General features: G+C 40.3%; 1 protein-coding gene across 1 annotated transcript; it reads left to right on the top strand.

The window, feature by feature from the left end:
• Positions 1-2,448: 2,448 nt before the first annotated feature.
• On the top strand, positions 2,449-18,586 carry TADA1 (transcriptional adaptor 1). Its single transcript, XM_082661058.1, has 8 exons — positions 2,449-2,569; positions 6,969-7,060; positions 7,321-7,386; positions 11,714-11,811; positions 13,284-13,493; positions 14,769-14,920; positions 16,786-16,948; positions 17,393-18,586. Exons 1-8 carry the CDS (start codon positions 2,496-2,498, stop codon positions 17,543-17,545), a joined length of 1,008 nt encoding a protein of 335 aa, XP_082517184.1. The 5' UTR covers positions 2,449-2,495; the 3' UTR covers positions 17,546-18,586.
• Positions 18,587-18,788: the final 202 nt, after the last annotated feature.

Below are 18,788 nucleotides of genomic sequence, written 5' to 3'. Positions count from 1 at the left end.
TTCTACAGTTCATCTTAACGACATGGAAAAAATATGGATAATATAAATAAAGGGAACTCTTATTTTATATAGTCTGTGCCCAATATCCTATTGAGTTGACTTTACTAGTTACTCTCAGACTAGCCTGCATTTGGGGAAGAGCAAATTGCTATAGAATAATGATTTTAAAAAGATGTAAAAAACTAGATTAAACTAACATTTGTAGAATTCTTTACATTTTATAAACGACTTTCACACACATTCTCTGAAGCTATTTAATAGTTGTCTATATGTGGTATACATTTTTACAAGCACGTCTATAACTAAAAGATTTAAAATTAGTTTCTTTAAAGTAAACTACCAAATTACAAATGGTTTTAGTATTGATTTCTATTAAGTATATTGTTCGGTCAGATGTCTGTTTGTGTTTGTTATATTGTCTAACACTACAGTTTAAGTGGACATTTACCTGAATCACTATACTGAAATTAATGCTAATTGGTATACAAAGTGATGAAGGAGAATGGACTATTTAATTGAGCTAGATGTGTAGAGGTATGCATGTTTTCAAGCCTTGATTCCAAGAGATAAGAGTCATATTTTTCTTAGTGGACAGGTAGCCATACAGTGGGGACAGTTCCTGGAAGATATACCCAAACATCTGTGCCCCTTCCTAGTCCTATTGAATGGGTCCTTTAATACTTGAACCTGGGCTTCCCTGGTGGCGCAGTGGTTGAGAGTCTGCCTGCCAATGCAGGGACACGGGTTTGTGCCCTGGTCCGGGAAGATCCCCCATGCCGCGGAGCGGCTGGGCCCGTGAGCCATGGCTGCTAGGCCTGCGCATCCGGAGCCTGTGCTCCGCAACGGGAGAGGCCACAACAGTGAGAGGCCTGCGTACCGCAAAAAAAAAAACCAAAAAACAAACTTGAACCTGATTGCAAAAAATGTAGGTAGCCACCCATAGGTCTCAAAACTAGCAGAGGGGAGATATATATAAAAGGACTGAGTCATGTGGTTTGTTATAGAAAGTGAAGTAACTAGAATGCGGAGTGCATACTAAAGGGTGATGGACAGGCCTGGGTGTGTGTGAGGTGGACAGGTCGGCTGAGTCCAGGTCATAAGAAAATTTGAATGCCAGGTTAGGGAGTCTGGAATTTGTTCAGTAGTCAGTGGGGAGCCATGGAAAGCATAAGTTGATAACTACTTTTTAAAAAGTCAAAATTTCTTTAGAGTTTTATGACACAGATAGGAAGACTTTACCTGCCTTGTTCATCTTTGTATCCCCAGGACCCAAAAGATTGCCAGGCGCATAATAGGAATTCACTATACATTTGCTGAAGGAATGGAGAAGCCTGAAGGAGTCTCTGTGGAGAAATTACACAAGATTTAAAAGCCATTTAGGATTATTTCAAATTTGGGGGAGGCAATTTGACCATATGCACCAAGACTCTTATAAATACTCCTGTCTTTAAATTAGTAATTCTATTTATGGGACTCTGTTCTAAAGTAATAATCCTAAATGAGGAAAAGCTTTATGTATAAAGTGTATAACAATATTGCTTTTAATAGAAAAAAATGGAAATAATCAGCCTAACAATTGGGAAACAAGTTACTGTGTGCCTTCCTCCTGTGCGGTATTTAATATGCTGTCACCAAAATTATGATTATAAAGACAATACCAGAGGAAAACATTTATATTATTAAGTATAAATATAACAAAACTCTACCAAGATGCACAATTGAAGATAGAGTATGATTATAAATTATGGGAAGGGGGAATCTCTCTTAGTTAAAAGGGTTTTTCCCGGGGTGGTAACATTTTGTTTTCTTTCTTTTCCTCTTATCCTTCCGTGCATTTTCCTGTTTTTCAAAATTACTTCATTCACTCAGCAAATATTTACCGAGAGCCCACTATGTGCCAGGCACTGCTCTAGGAACTTGCGGAAACATCAGTGAACAAAACACAAATCCTGTCCTCACGGAACTTACACATTTTAGTTGGAGAAGGCAGAAAATTAAAAGATAAGTCAATTAAGTGGCATGTTAGATGATGAGTGATCGGCAAAAAAAATAAGGCAAAGAAAGAGAATAAAGTCAATACTACATTTACTTTTTGACCTGGAGGGGGAAGATATTCATCCAGCTAAAAGGACCGAATTCGGAACTTCCGCAGCGGTAAGACTGAGAGCCCGGGATACGCCAGCCCTGCAGGTGACGCTGCAGCCCGGGCCGGGCGCGGCGGGTTTAGGTGGGGCGCGGGAGCGCTAGGTGAAGCGGGTCACGTGATGTGAGGGGGCGGGAGCAGGAGGACCACAAAAACACCGAGTTTGGCTCAGCACTTTCTCTACAGAAAGGCGGGCGGAGCCGAAAACCAAACAAACGTCTTCTCAGAGCTTGGGGGCGGGGCAGGCGGGAGAAGACGGAGCCTCCAGAGCCGAAGCCTTCGCGGAGTTGGTTTTTCGGTTGCTGGTCGTTGTGGCCGAGGGGTCTGAGGTCGGGCTGAGACGTGGGGAGCAATGGCGACCTTTGTGAGCGAGCTGGAGGCGGCCAAGAAGAACTTGAGCGAGGCCCTAGGGGACAACGTGAAACAGTAAGAACTCCCCGGACGCAGCCTCCGGGTTTCCGCGCGGGTGCTCCCCCAGCTTCGGGCTGCCGACCCACTATGGAGTTGTCCCCCGCGGCCGCGAGGCCTGTGCAGCCCTCGCGTAGCGGGTGGCGGGGCCTCTGGGTTTCTCGGGCCCGGGAAGGGGCCGGCGGGCAACCCCGACTCACCCGGCTGGAGGGGTCGGGCCTCCCTGGTTCCCTCCGGAACCTCGCGGGCGCCTTCGCCCGAGGCTGTGTCCTGGGTGGGGCGGGAAAACCTAACTCCACGCCTTCACGCCCAAGGGCCTGTTGGGCGACTGCGGTCCGTGCGCCGTGCGAGGGTGCGGGACGCATGTGGCTGACTACCGGCCTGGTCTGAGCCGGCGCCGCGCAGGCGGCCCGCTCCCGAAGGGCTTCCTGGAGGCAGAGGCTTATTGAGCGCGGGTGTTGTGGAGGCACTGTCGGTAAGAGCGTGGACAGCAATTTCGGAAGGCAGACAGACCCTCCGGTGAAATAGTCACCGAACAATACTGCAGTTATAGTGATGATAGTAGTAGCAGACATTTACTGAACACCTTTTAAGCGCCCTAAATGTACTATCTCATCTAATTCTCACAACAGAGATGTGAGGTAGGTGCAGTTATCATTCCCGTTTGATAGATGAGAAGACTGAGATTTTGAGAGGTTAAGTAACTCTTCAAAGTCATGGCAGGATTGGGGCCTTTGCATCTGATTTCTGGCTCTGATACCTTACAGAGGGTTGCAAAGGACCCCAGAGACTCTCAGACAGACTTTCACCCAGGTTATAGCAGGGGACCGAGTACACAGTGGGGTCAGATGCTGAAATGGCCGAGTGTAAAATCAGTAACTCAATACAAGGCTGAAGTCATAGAAGGAACCCTCCGAGGTACAAGGTCAAGTTTGGAAATTTTCAAAACATTGTTATTACAATTTTATTTTTCTAAAATATAAGAAGCAAATTTTAAACGTTTAAAAGTATAAGTCTTGTGTTGTTGTTGCTAGATGGTTTCTGTGATATTCTACACGTTTGCATTACTCAACAGACACTTTGAAATGATGTTTCCGGAGGAGCAAGGTGTTTGGGGGATCTTTCTTTTTCTCCAGCACTTTCTCCTTCTCATCTTTCTACTTTTCATTATGACTGGAGATTGAAGTTACTTAACTTGGATGTCATACGTGATCTTTGGAGTTTTTCCTTCTTGTGAAATTTTGGGGTGGCAGAATCTACTTTTCGTCCTCGCAAGATAGATATGCAGAATTCCCATGTAAGACTTCTTGGAACACTCATGGCCTAAATGGAATAACTAAGAACAAAATATAATTTTTAAAGATTACTTTAATATTAGGAACGTTAATAAATCAAACTACAAACACTAGAATTAAAATTTAATCATCTAATCTGTTATTTTGGCATAATTATTTAATTTTTTGTAAACATTGATTCCCAAAGATAAAATGTTCTACCTAAAGTTATATTTTAATATTCATGTTGACTTTGTCTCTTTCCTTGCTTACTTAATTAAAAATTCTTAATTATTTTAATGAGTAAAATTGACAGCTTTTACCTTCATTAATTACTATAGCTTATTTTTGTAATACAGCTAAAATTTACACTTTTTAAGCACAAAAGACTTTTCACTCGGTTACATCTAAGATGCTTACAGATATTTGAAAGTGAATGTTTCCATGTTACAATAAACCTGGCTTGTGTGTATAATTGATTGATTAGATGCGATGGTGAACTCTGTGATACCACACTCCTCACACAAGCTTGGGGTCGCCAGAAATGTTGAAGTTAGCATTTCCTGTTTGGTCTTTAAAGGTCAACACTGGCTGTCAAACGTTGGTCACATAGAGCTGCCAAAGCTAATTTGGTGCATCTTTAGCTGAATCTCCACTAACACCGCAATCAAAATATGCTTTTGTGCCAGGAACAGTTAATGGTACAGTGTTGTTCTCTATTAGTTTTTTCCGTTCTCTCATTGTCTTTCCCCCCTTCTGCTCCTTGAAAAGCGCTTCTTGGTTGAACAGTCTGTGATATTGCTATACAGTAATTTCTCACATTTCCTCCATGAGTAGTTAGCTTTGGTTTGTACAACGTGACCATTTAAATGTGGTCCTTGTTCGTAGGTAAAATATATAATAAGATGTATAAGGAACTCAGATATGAGTTGCTTTCTATTTATGCAGTGGCCCTAATGTTCTTTATGTCAGGTTGTGTGCCCATGTCAGCTTGTAGAAAGAAATGAGCTTTGCTGGCTAACTCACTTTGTATAGTACCCAGTAGAGTTCTGGGTTCAAATGGGTGCCTAGTTTTTCGGATGATTTAGCCATATGTTATTTAATTTTCTTCAGGTATCTCAAGTGCTTCCTAGTCTGACCCATTTATACTCATCACCCATCATCCTCACCTACATAGAGGTTGACTAACTTTGTTTTTGGTATTTTTGAGGAAAACAGTCATTTGCCCATGGCTATACAGCAAGTTAATACAGGGACCAGGATTGGGGAGCGAGTCTTCAACTTGATAGCCAGTGCTGGCTATTTGAAAGTTTGCCACTGGAAAAGATAGACAGCATCATGTTGGCAGAGCCTTGCCTTAGTTCTGGAACAAGTTCATACACCAAATATAAATATATTTGCCTCTTTCTTATAAAATAGGAACACAGGGCTTTTAAAATAATGAAGTTTTTCTCATGTTACTATTTTCTTTTGTTGTATAAAATGGGATAGGAAAAGACTTCTGTTTTTCTGTGGAGCTTTATTTCATTTTTTAGTTGTTCTTTGAAAAAAAAAAGCAGAGGTTGGGGCATTTAAGTGTTTGATGTTGGGAAGTTATTATTGACTGCTGGGTGTGACTAGTCACGTGGAACATGGTGCCAGGCTCTAGAACTAACATGTTTTGCTGTTGAATGAAATGGGTCTTGGGAAGCTTTAAGACGCCACTAAAGCTACGGGTTTTCTCCGGTGTGGGGGGAAGGGGGGGATGAGGGCAAAGCACAGAAACCCAGGCAATTACATATATACTTAGTCAGACTTAAGCTAGTCTACATATGGGAGAACAGGAGAAACCCTGCCATGGGTATAATAGGTCAGTGAGAGCATTAAACCATCTCGTTTAGGAATCGCTCCTTTTTTTTGTTCTTTTCTGTTAGAAACTCAAATGAGCATTAGAAAGTAGTTAATCGTGAATTGAAAGTGATTGTAAAACATACTAAGTAATTTTTAGCCCTGTTTCTTGAAGGAGGAGTATCTTTCTTCAGCACGGAAACAAGGGGTGTGGATGTGAAAAGTAAAGTATTTTACTCCTATTTCTAATAATGTTGTTAAGGTATAAAAGATTGGATCCTTTCTTCCTACTAGTTAACTAGTAATTTTTATGATTAGTGGTTGATTTTCACTTTAAAAACCACTAAGTTTCTCCTATGCTCAGGTGTTTTTCTTTGTGGCGAGCTGTTTTAGAATCCCATTCAGCCAGGATAGATTAAAACTTGAGTTCATTTGAAAGGAAAGAGGTTGCCCAGAATTGGTATTAATGCCCATAAAACACATACACATTTTAAAATATAAATCTTTTTAAAATTGAGGTATAATTGACATATAAGTGTATATTAGTCTCAGGGGTACAACATAATGATTCAGTATTTGTATATATTGCAGAACGGTCACCACAGTAACTCTAGTTCATGTCACTCACCATACATAGTTTAAAAAATTTTTTTCTTGTGATGAGAACTTTTAAGATCTCCTCAGCAATTTTCAAATATGCAATATTTGACAATTTTAATAATACTTTAAAATATAAATCTTAAGTGTAGGTTTCTGGTGAGCAGGTCTTTTAGAAGGGCAGCAGTGAGAAAGGAAAGGTACAGCAGTGGTTTTTGGCTGGTTGACTCATGAGTCTGATTCTATGACTACTGCTCAGTCCCTTTTAGGGAGGACTTTCCTTCTTGTGATGGTATTCGGACTCCTAAGTAGCTTAAACAACAGAGATTTATTTTCTCACAGTTCTGGAGTCTAGAAGCCTGACATCAAGGTGTGAGCAGGGTTGTCTTCTGAGGCCTCTCCCCTTGGCTTTTGCCTGCTGTCTCTCTCTCTGTGTCCTAATCTCTTCTTATAAGGACACCAGTCACACTGGGTTAGGGCCCACCCTGACGACTCCATTTTTACTTAATTACCTGTTTAAAGGCCCTACTTCCTAGTAGAGTCACATTCTGAGGTACTGGGGGTTAGGGCTTCAACAAATGAATTTGGGGGGAACACAACCCAGTCCATAACACGAGGGAATGCAAAATTTCCTTCCTTTCCTGGGAGTTGAGGCAGATAAGGTGAACTTGGGGAAGAAGCAAAACCTGAGGCTCTTAATATTGTTTCTGCCTCTGCAGATACTGGGCTAACTTAAAGTTGTGGTTCAAGCAGAAGATCAGCAAAGAAGAGTTTGACCTTGAAGCTCATAGACTTCTCACACAGGATAATGGTAAAATAATTATCTGGGGAGTTATTTTACTGTTCTGAAGTTTTCCCAGATTTGCAATAAATTAAAAGTTTATTTAAAATTTTAAAAAAATTTTGGTTTTAGTGGTATAAGGTCATTTAAATAATGTGGATATTTAAAATTAAATGGAAAGAATGGCAGAGAAGGGGATATCCAAAGTCCTTAAAAGCTAGACTGAAACAGTGGGTTCCTTATGTTGTAAATATTCTGTATTTGACTTGTGACAATCTTCCCTTTTTCAGTCCATTCTCACAACGATTTCCTCCTGGCTATTCTCACGCGTTGTCAGATTTTGGTGTCTACACCAGGTAAGGGAGTGGAAACACCTCCAGGGATGTCAGTCAGCAAAACCACAGAATGCTGGGCTTACTAGACTTTCACTTCCTTTAACAGACTTGTTTGCAAATGAAATGTTCTTTGAACTGCTCAGAAGAAACATTTTATTGTGTAATAGAGATTCTTCTATAGAACCTTTTTAAAGCAGGTGATTTCTCTGTCCTTTCATTGACTTTTGGTCTTTACCCCCCATTCAGCTGGGTTTAGATTACTTAAATAAATGAGAAGTGAGGAGGAGGGTAGGTGGTCAGGAGGAAGAAGCTGAGGAGTGAAGGGAGGGAATTTGGTGGTTAGGAGAGCGTTTCCATAGATATAGGGACGGTAAAGTACGTGGAGGGGAAACCACAGCATATGTTGAGAACCTGGACTTTCTCCTATTCTTAATTAAGTGAGATATTAGCACCTGGAAGGTTGGAGCGTCAGCATGTGTTTGGCAAACTATTGGTGAAGAACAAAGGTAGTAATAGCAGCATGGTGGGGAGGTATGTGGATGCTAAGTCTGTCACTTCGACCTAAATAAATAGGTATAGACAGAATGATTCCTTTGTCCCTAATTTTTTGGAGCTTAAGTGGTACAAGTCCCCTCTTTCAATTTTATTTTAATCAGTCAAAAAAAAAAGGTAAATGCATTAAAACTTTGCCTCATGATAAAGCTTATCCTGGGCTCTTGTTAAAAACTTGAATTTACAGGTACCTCCTACTGTAGATTAAATTGAAGTTTTTGTTGTTTAAAGGGCCTGTGGTGATTCTGATGATCATTTATTAAAAGCCCATGTTTACCTAGAAGTGACTAGTATTTTGTATCATCCCCCTCTACTAAGCTCTGTTGTAAGATAGAGAGTTCAGATGAGATCTCCTAAAGGCTTGTTCTCCACACTCAAAGAAGTCGCCATTGGTGTGAAGAATAATAAGCAGTGAGCGTTTGTTTACGGAGGTTGGTGTTAGAGAGGGAAGGCAGTTTTCCACTCCTCACCACACCCCTCACTGCACATCCTACACTGTGTCACATTTCTAATGTTTTATTTAATTTAAATAGAAGTGGACTTTCGCCAGTTAGATCATAAAGATAATCCACTTCATTGTATAAAGTTTAATTTGATCAGAAAAGCCAACATTGTGAGGATTAGATCTTACTTTTTAGGTAGGTATATTCTAAAGTGGCACCCACCCAAAAGGTTCAGTGGGATGATCGGAAATAAAAACCTTGGTTGGGGCTTCCCTGGTGGCGCAGTGGTTGAGAGTCCTCCTGTCGATGCAGTGGACGCGGGTTCGTGCCCCGGTCCAGGAAGATCCCACATGCCGCTGAGCAGCTGGGCCCGTGAGCCATGGCCGCTGAGCCTGCGCGTCCGGGGCCTGTGCTCCGCGATGGGAGAGGCCACAGCAGTGAGAGTCCTGCGTACCGCAAAAAAATAAAAATAAAAACCTTGGTTGATAGGAGTCAAGGGGCTTGGGTTCAAGTTTAGGTTTTGCCACTAGCTTAGATAATGTAGTTAATTATTGAGTGTTCTTAGCGTCCACATTTATAAAATAGAGACAGTAATATCTACCCTGCAGGATTATTAAAAAAAAAAAAAAACAGATGAAAGAACATGCAAAAAGTGCTCTTAAAAATAAAAAATGCCAAACAAATACGAAGTGGTATTAGTATAGGTGGCTGATTTTAATTAAATAAAGCCTTTGATATTCTTGAATATTTGTTGTTGGTTAAAAATAAATGAAGAAACATTAGAATTTAGAGGTTATTTCTCAAACACCCAAAATGTCTTCCTTTAAAATGAAATTAATATTTGCTGGCAACAAAGAGGTGATTTCTATTGAAGTATAGAAATACAGTTTTTTGTACTTTAATGATTGTGATCAGGTTGGTTACTGTTTTTCTAAGTCAGGCAGGAAAGATGATGTTAATAATGTTATTTATTGAATACCGTAACTGCAGTGCCTTAGACGCTTTATGTGCGTTATCATTAATCCTCACAACAACTCTTCAGAGGTATTAGCCTCTTTTCTTATATGCTAGGAAACAAACTTCAGAGGAGAGAAAACAAAACAAAATAAAAACTTACCTGAGGCCCTCTTCAGCTAGTAAGTAGAAGTGTTGGATCCAAACCAAAATCTGACTGCTGCTGTGAAGCCCTCCTTCCTTGGGGTCAGAGTTAGTCCTTGCCGTGCTTTGCTTCCTCACCCGAGGTATATTTGGCCACTCAGCAGCAGCATCGCCTAACATCAAGTTCCATTCATCAGGGAAATCATCTAAGATTGACTGGTCTTATCAGGTGTGATCTAGGTGTGCCAAAGATACTTAAAGCGATGGAGAAGAGGAACTTGACTTTCCAAACAGTTCTTTTTTAGCTGAGGAACCAGGAATATTTTTTCAAAGCTTTACGAACTCATTCTTCCAAAAACATCAAGATGAAATAATGTTTTGCTAGAATGATGGGTGATTTTTTTTTTTCTTTTCCTAAAAAAATTATTTGGGATATTTTTTTCAAGTGTACTGTAATGAGCTTGTATAACTTTTGATTTTTTTTTTAACACTAAACTATGTATGTTCATGGTTTAAAAAAAATAGTACAGAGGGTCTTAGAATGAAAAGCTTCCCCCTCCTAGACCAGCTTGTTCTCAAAGACCAACTGCTTTTGCTTTTTGTTCTTCTTATGGGACCTCAGTGGCTCCGTATAGTGTGCTGAAACGTCTTTCTGGATTGACTGGTTTTAAACATCCATCTTGCCTTATTGCTCTGTGTTTTGTGAGATTTCCTCAATTCTTTCTTTCAGCCCTTCTGTCCAGTGCATTCTTTAATTCAGCAATTCTTGTAGCGTCTTCTTTTTGTTTTATGGATACCCATCTTCTCAGACTTCTCTGAGGATATGAATTAGAAATTATTCAAGTTCTTTGTGTTGCCTGAATTCTTTATCTCTAGGATCTCAATTTTTTTTTTTTTTTTTTTTTTACTTTGGTCTTTCTTACCATGTTACAGCTTATCATCAAATGTCTGAGAATCCACATTTACGAATGAAGCATAAAACCTGGAGATTGTGCTTTAGAGTGAGCTGACGGGAGGCCAGCCATTACAGTGAGGTTCCTCAAATGCCAGCTGCAGAGAACTGTGCTCTAGGGTACCAACATTCATACCAGCTACCTCAGTAAATCCCAGAAATTTTGTTCTATTTAACTAGAGAAGAGTTCTCCATTCTCCATTCCCTGCCACCTGTTTATACTGCACTGTGTACAGGAGTGAGTGGGGCTGGTTTCATGGGGCCAGGAACTGTCCATGAACTTGGAAGGGCCTGCACTTGGTTTAGTGCTGTACTATGGTTGTTTTGAAATTCTTAACTTTTGAGCAAGAGACCCTGCATTTTTGTTTTGTACTGAGTTCAGTCCTGGGGGTGAGGGAAGGGGTTTCTATGGATGACTTTTCAATATAGATCTTCCATTAATCTTGTTTTAAGCTGTACTATCCCTTCTGGTTCCCACTGCACTCACCTTCTCCAAATCCAGATTCTTTGTGGATATCTACTAGTCAGGTTTATTTACTTCCACCTGTTTACCAACCTTGCCAACTTAGGTCACAGCTTCCAAGTGTCCGCTTTGTAAGTTGGCTCCTTTTTAGCCCATCTTTGAAATTTGTTGATATCTCATCTTGGTCTGCCACTCGTTTTGCTTTTTATCTGTGTTCTGGATGTGTGCCATTTACTTTTGTGTGTGTGTGTGGTACGCGGGCCCCTCACTGTTGTGGCCTCTCCCGTTGCGGAGTGCAGGCTCAGCGGCCACGGCTCACAGGCCCAGCCGCTCCGCGGCATGTGGGATCTTCCCGGACCGGGGCACGAACCCGTGTCCCCTGCATTGGCAGGCGGACTCTCAACCACTGCGCCACCAGGGAAGCCCCCATTTACTTTTTTCTACTATCATATTTAGTAGGGTCTTGGAAGAGAGAGGAGACAAATACATGTGCTTATTTCACCATCTTGAACTAGAAAATTCTGTCCTGCTTTTATAATACTACTGCTACTAGTAAGCAAACAAACACCCAGTAAACAATGAAAAATGTGAAAAACAAATTTGTCTTCCTAAAAGAACAATTTTGGTTACAGCTAGAGAAAAATTGTGATTTGAGAGAAGTTGTGTTTAGGGAAGGAGAATGTTTTGTTTAGAGAAGGAGAATGAGAGATCTGAATTTAAGCATTTGTTCATTTTCATCATTTGAGCATTTCATACTTTTTTAGCCTAAAGTGAAAACAAACTTAGCAGTTATCAGTTGTCATTCTTTTCTCTTATGATTGTTGTTTCTCTGTCTTATAGAGGGTGCTGGATCTTTACCCTGGACAGGGGGTTCTGCAGCCAAACCTGGAAAACCAAAGGGAAAGAAAAAGCTTTCTTCTGTTCGTCAGAAATTTGATGTAGGTTGTTTAGTAGATCTTGGTAACAACTGATTTAAGCACTGGTGTGATGGAACTGGCTTTAGTTTTTTAATGAATATTACAATTCTGGTAGTAAAGTTGAAAAAAAAGGGCATGATTTGGGGAGAAAACGGTGTTATTATATTTGAATCTGGTGAAGAGGGTTTCAAAGATTGTGTCTGAATTTTTATTCCAGTTTGTTATTGTGTAATTATTAATATGTTATCATTAGTACCTAATGATTTTTCAGTAATTCAACAACTATGCCTGTGTTCTTTTTCCTCTTAAATATCTGTGTGGAATGAATAATGTTTCTCAGATTGAAGACTTCTGTTCCAAGGGTCCAGGAGGCCCAGAGGCCTCTGGCAGGATGCTGCTGACGCCCCACTAGGCCTTGAGCCTTCTGGGGATCCTCAGAGAAATCTTGAAGGCATTGGGCTATAAAATTTGTAAACGTTTTAGAATAACTTGCTTTTTTTTTTTCTGGTTTATATCCAGGGAACACAGTTTCCCAAAAGTATCCCTTTTATAGATTTGACTGGGTATTGATAGCTTTATTCATTAACATTAACAAATATTTATTTATTTCTACCTTGGCTCTATGTTTTAAGTCAAGAATATTCGATCTGGAGGGCATCAGTATCTCCAGAGAGGTATACTTGGTTTAAAAAAGCATGTTTGATATAAAATACAGTTTTATACTTACTTGGAAAATGGAAAAACAACAAGTATTGCTTTTATAGTACAAACTTCAAACAGGACAAGCCATATTCGCTACAAAATCTTGTGAGTTGGGCTTAAGCAAAAGCTACTGAGGCATATCTCCCACTGATTATGGAGAGTATAATTGGGCTATCAGCATCTCCCAGAGGAAGGCTGAGATTTTATAAGCGGAAAAGATTGGGAGAAACTATTTTTAAAAAAACTAATGACTGTGTCTTAGAAAGATTCTGTGTTGAGAGTTGTTAGTAGAAGATAATGGTAAGAGTTACACTACCCTACATTATCTTGGAATATTTGTTATTAGATCTGTTATATTGGTTAGCTGGGTTTTTTTAGGGCTTTTCTTAAGCATTAATTATATATTTTTATTTTCAGAATCTGCTTACTTACAAGTATTCTTAAAATACTCTGACTTGTTTGAATATAGTTTTATATCTTCTCCTTCTCCCCAGTTGTTATTTTTAGCACAGAGCCATATATTCTGTGATTACCGAGGTATTAATTGAATAGAATAAACTGCTATGCATAGTACTGTTATTCCCCATAACTCATGTCTTCATTATTACTGTGTAATGGGTGTGAATCTGTGATTAGTTGTGCATGAGTTACTTTTTTTTTTTTTAACTCTTGTGGTATAGTTTTGGTGGCATTAATTTGTGGGATCTCAGGTCCAATTCATAGGTTACTTTTGTTTGTGTCTTATTACTTGCCACATAATGAATAATTTTGAAAAGTTTTCTTACCCATAGCATAGATTCCAGCCTCAAAATCCTCTCTCGGGAGCCCAGCAGTTTGTGGCCAAGGATCCCCAAGATGATGATGACTTGAAACTTTGTTCCCACACAATGATGCTTCCCACTCGGGGTCAGCTTGAAGGGAGAATGATAGTGACTGCTTACGAGCATGGGCTGGACAACGTCACCGAGGAGGCTGTCTCAGCTGTGGTCTATGCAGTGGAGGTTGGTTTGCTGGTGGCAGAAACACTCTTACAGATTGAATGTGACAAGCTGGTGTGAGTTATTCAAAGCTGGTACTGCAAGAAAAGAACTAAAATGTGACTCTGATCTCAGAATTGTCATTGAAAGTTGTTTTCTTTTGAGGGGAGAAACATCACAATCCAAACAATTGCCTTCAGTTAACAGACTAAACTTTTCAGAAAGGTTACTTGCATAACACTTTGGATGTTTAATTTCTCAACAAGGGGACAGTTTTTAAGCAAAAAAAGAAAAAAAAAAAAGAGATTGAGAATCCTAAAGATTAAAATCACTTGATGTTGCTGTGGTACGGCATTTGAAGAGCATTATTAGACTTGGCATCTGAACTGTGGGATTCTTGTCTCAGCACACTCTTTCATTCATTCATTTTACTCATTTAGTTACTCGACAGAACAGACACTGGGGTCTAGAGTGCACAGGTACTGACTGGTGACGCTGGGTCATTCCTTTCAATTCTCTGGGCCTCCGTTTCCTTGCCGGTACCTCAGAGATTATAATAGCTTTCTCAAGAAGTTATAAACATTGAATCATAAGTTGTACCATGAAGTCCTGACATGAGCTGATCTTATTGGTAGAATTGAAACATCATCCCTGACCCCAGCACCCCTGTTAATAAGGATAGGCTGGGACTGGTTCTGTCTCTATTTTCGCAGACATTCTCTAACCCTCTCTTAGGTACTTGGCTCTCACAAGGGCGAAGAGATATTAAATACCTAACTTTCTGTTTATTTCCTATATATCTTTTGTTTATGTGGCTTTTGAGAGAGCCAAGGTTCTTTTTATGCAAGGATTTTAGTAGATTGGGCACTATAACCAATATGTTCCTGATGGTGAAACATTTTGTACCATTTTAAACCAAGCTTCAAGGTAGTTTGCTGCTTAAAAAAATTACTTATTTTTGTACTTTATTTAAAGCTATCTGAACATCATTTTTGAGGGAGAGGAGCCAATTCAGAGATATAAAAACTTTAATAAATTTTAAAGTAGAGCAAGCCCATCCTAAATAGAACTAAATAAAAATAGCGTGTCTCCCTTTGCTCTTTTCTGTACCCTCGTACCCTGGTATGTATGGCTCTGTGGCTGTTTCGTGAACATTCATCTGGTTTCAGCACTTGTTTGCCTGTCTCACATCTCCATCCACTAAATGCCAATAAACATTTTTTGGTCAAAGTAAGTTTTATGGTTTGCTTTTAAAGAGGAGTTCATGCTATTTTTCTCTTTTTTTTCTTGTTTTTACAGAATCACCTTAAAGATATATTGACATCAGTTGTGTCAAGAAGGAAAGCTTATCGATTACGTGATGGTCATTTTAAATATGCCTTTGGTAGTAATGTGACCCCACAGCCATACCTGAAGAACAGTGTAGTAGCTTACAACAACTTAATAGAAAGGTATGTGAAGTTTCTTGTGATCTTTGCTTCCATCCTTCCTAATTGGTTACACTACTCTTTTGTAATAGACCACTGTTAAAGTTGGTTACTGGGGCTCTGTGCGTCTAAGGTACCTCTGAGAGCAGTATGGTTTTATTTTCTTAAGTTGCATCCTTGCGTGATAACCAGTGAATTCTTATGGTACTCTTTATGTTAGGAGTGAAGTTGTAGAGTTTGGCCGCTGCATGTGGTTTAAAGTGAGTGCCCCCCACTTTCCGAAGTACAGTGGAATAGTTCCCTGGGGCAGTGCGTCTGGATGGTTCCTGAGGGGCATCACCTGACTGGTGGGGGGAGTGGGCCAGCTCTCACTCAGGAACGTGGCCTGTGCTTGTTGGGTCAAGGTTGGGTTTCTTGATGGTGGGAGGAGGAGCAGTAGGTGTCTCTCCAGGTCCTTTTCTGGCTTTTTTAGCTGTAGCTCAAGATAGCGGCCTGTGCTGGGTGTCATCAGGTTGCTCTTGGCATCCTCTTGTGCAGTTCTGGTCTCTCAGCTCCGATCTCTGGAACCTCTCTGTCTGCACTCCACTGTGGGCTCCCAGGACCTCTCTGATATTCTGAGTCATCCCTCTGAGATGACCTGAATTACCTTCATCCCTGTGTTGTCCCTTTTCAGGGAGAAGAGAGGTAAAGAGATGACAAGAGAGATAAAACTTCAGAGAAAAAAGTGTGATTGGGAAGGCTGGCAGGAGTGATGCTGGGGAAGAAGTAATGGGCAGGGAAGGCAGGAGGAGTGACAGTGAGGGGTGTGGGGTGGGAAAGCCGAGCAGGGAGTTGAAGAGAGCAGATGGTGCTGACACCACGGGGAGGGCATGGTACTGGTGCCTGTTTCATGGCCCCGAAGACCTTGAGACGGCTCACAGGGCTCATCTTGAAGATCACTGGCTTAAACTGGGTTCACTATTTAGATTGCCATAGGTGAAGATTTACTTTCTTAATCTCATTCAGGCATATCTGTTTGGGATTATTTGTTCTCATGTGTGAGTCATTCTTCTCTAGAGAAAAACAAACCAAAAAGAGTAAAAGAGTGGCCCCTCGTAGCGGGCGAGTGCTGGAGCCGTGTGTGACCCTGCCGGGCCTCCAGCTGCCCTCTCCCCCTGCCAGCCTGTCCCTGTGAAGCTCCTGTCTCACCGTCGGCCACTTGTTTCTCTATCAGCGCTGCCTTTGTCTGCTGCCGGAGCCCACGCTCACGCTCCACTTGTGCTTTTGTTCTAGTTCCCTCCTCACTGTTGTTTCACCTCCTGCGTGTTCTCCAGAATTGCATAGGTTATCTCCTACTGTATTACGATACAAAAATTATGTCTGACTTCCCAGCTGATGTTATACCTGGGTTCTATTTTGGGAAATTGGCAAGATCTGGATGAATTTTCTCCACCCTCATTTTTGCCTGTTGCTTTTTTTGTGCTTTATTTTCTTTTCTTGCTTGTTATTTTTGATCCTGTTGTCTCCAGTATCATCTACCTTCCTCTCCAGGTTGGTTGTTTCCAATTTCATTTTCCTTTAATGAAGGTCTGTTACTTTTTTCCAACTAGAAGCTCTTTAAGGGCAGGGAACAATTTTGACTCAGTATCCTGACTTAGTATTTTAGCACTGTGGAGGGAGAAGGGTAAATGCAGTTGCACTGCATTTTATTTCCAGCCCAACAGATGGGCTGCCTTTAAAAATTAAAACTATAGACTACTCGTGTATACACTGGCTGAAAGATAACTGGATTTCTGATTCACGTTGAGATATATTTTATAGGAAGTATTCTTGCAGCCCATCCCTATTCTGTTTGTTCAGTTGTTCCCATCTTACTTACTGGTAATATTTCTGAAACATTTTGTTTCCAGCCCTCCAGCCTTTTCTGCTCCTTGTACTGGTCAGAATCCAGCGTCTCACCTGCCTCCTGACGATGCTGAGCAGCAGGCCGCACTCCTGCTGGCGTGCTCGGGGGACACGCTACCCACGACTTTGCCTCCAGTGAACATGTACGACCTTTTTGAAGCTTTGCAGGTAACTCTTGGCTCCTTAAGGTTTACCTGGATTTATGGATAGGCTCAAAGTTTCTTCAAGTCTACAAAGATATTCACTAGCTTTTCCATTTCCTGGCTTTTGTTTTTCAGTTTCTATTGTTTGTTATTAAAGCCATTAATAGTAACCCAATCTTTCAAACCCCCGGCTCAAGAGTCCTTCCTAACTTACCTCCCGCATCTCTCACCTCCCCAGTGAAAGAAAAAAAATCTCCTTGTCCCCTTATTTCTATTTCAGAGCCTTGTCATTTCCTTGTTTTCTTGTTATCTGATTTGGGATTAATTAGGTTCTGGCTTAAAACTTACAGGTTTGTGTGTCTTTTGTGTGAGTATTTTGTTGACACAGATCTTACTTTCATTTTCTGTGTTGGAAAAGTAAGTATACTGAAGTATAATGGGAGACGTGCTGATATGTTTTCAATCCCAGGTACACAGGGAAGTCATTCCTACACACACTGTATATGCTCTCAACATTGAAAGGATCATTATGAAGCTCTGGCATCCAAATCATGAAGAGCTGCAGCAAGACAAAGTCCACTGCCAGCGCCTGGCAGCCAAGGAGGGGCTCTTGCTCTGCTGAATTGGGATTGGAGGGTGTGGGACCCTCAGCAAATTCATTGATGATTGGGAATTGAATGCTTTTGGGGGCCACATTTCAAGACTGAAGTGTGTAGAGTAAATATAACCTTTCCTATGGAAAGGTGATAGTACATTTTGTGTTGCTACTGTGAAGCCATTAATAAATCTGATTTTAATAATGACCCGTATCTCTGTATGTATGTGTGTGTGTGTTCCCAGTTATGGGAATAGGCACTGAGAAAGTTCTGTGCCTGGAATGGTGCTGTTTAGGCATCTGAGGCCTAGTATCCTGTGGTCTGCATGTGAGGTAGGTGACATTCTAGAACAAAGAAGCTGTTATAACTTAGTCCCCACGATCAGCAGGACATCTCTGTGTTTAGAGACATCACGTATTCTGTATCTGGCAAGTCTAAAATTTCTGCTTTCCTCCTGAAGAAAGAACTGTGCTTTTAACACAGTGTTAAAAATCGGTTATCATTTTTAGTGACCAGTGTTATATATATATATATATATTTTTTGTGACCAGTTTAATTTTTAACAGGTATACGTAGTTGCCTAAAGATTCATTCCAACTCCATAGAAAATAAGACTTAGAAATGCTGTGCTATTAGAGAAAATAAAGTCCTTTCTTTAAATTAAAAACCAAATCAAAACAATCTCTTAGAATGTAATTAACCTTATAAAATATCTTCTCATAACTCAAGTTTCTTTTATAGAGTTGTTATGCCCAAAGACTTTGATTGGCAGGTTCATCTTTTAATTATTCCTATAGGAGTCCATGTGAACATATTGGATTTATACTTGGTAATTCTCCTATTCCTGTGAAGTATCTTTTTCTATACTTTCAAATGGCAGTGTTACTAATAACTGTTCGTTTGTTTAGAGATATGTTGCTTTTTATTCAAGAGATGTTATTGGTGGATACATTAGAATGTACAGATGGGTTTACGTAGGTCTGAATAACATATGTATAGATATGTATATATGGTTCAATATCTGGATCTGTGTATTTGGTTTTGTACTTTAAATGCGACGAATAAACCTTTTGGGAGAAAACTTTTTTTGTTTATTAAAGTAAACGTATAAGGAATATGAAGAACCTTGCTTTCTGAGATCTTAGCAGAGACTTTTCAAAAGAACGTACTACATGAGAAAGATTAAAAGCAGGTTCCAATTAAGGCATGTCATTTCTTCCTCTTGTGATATGTAGGTTAAGACTAAAAAGAAAAAATAAACAGCCTAGT

The sequence above is a fragment of the Grampus griseus genome, assembly GCF_964374135.1.
Source record: "Grampus griseus genome assembly, chromosome: 1".
NCBI classification, from domain to species: domain Eukaryota; kingdom Metazoa; phylum Chordata; class Mammalia; order Artiodactyla; family Delphinidae; genus Grampus; species Grampus griseus.
This window is presented reverse-complemented; position numbering and strand designations above follow the sequence as displayed.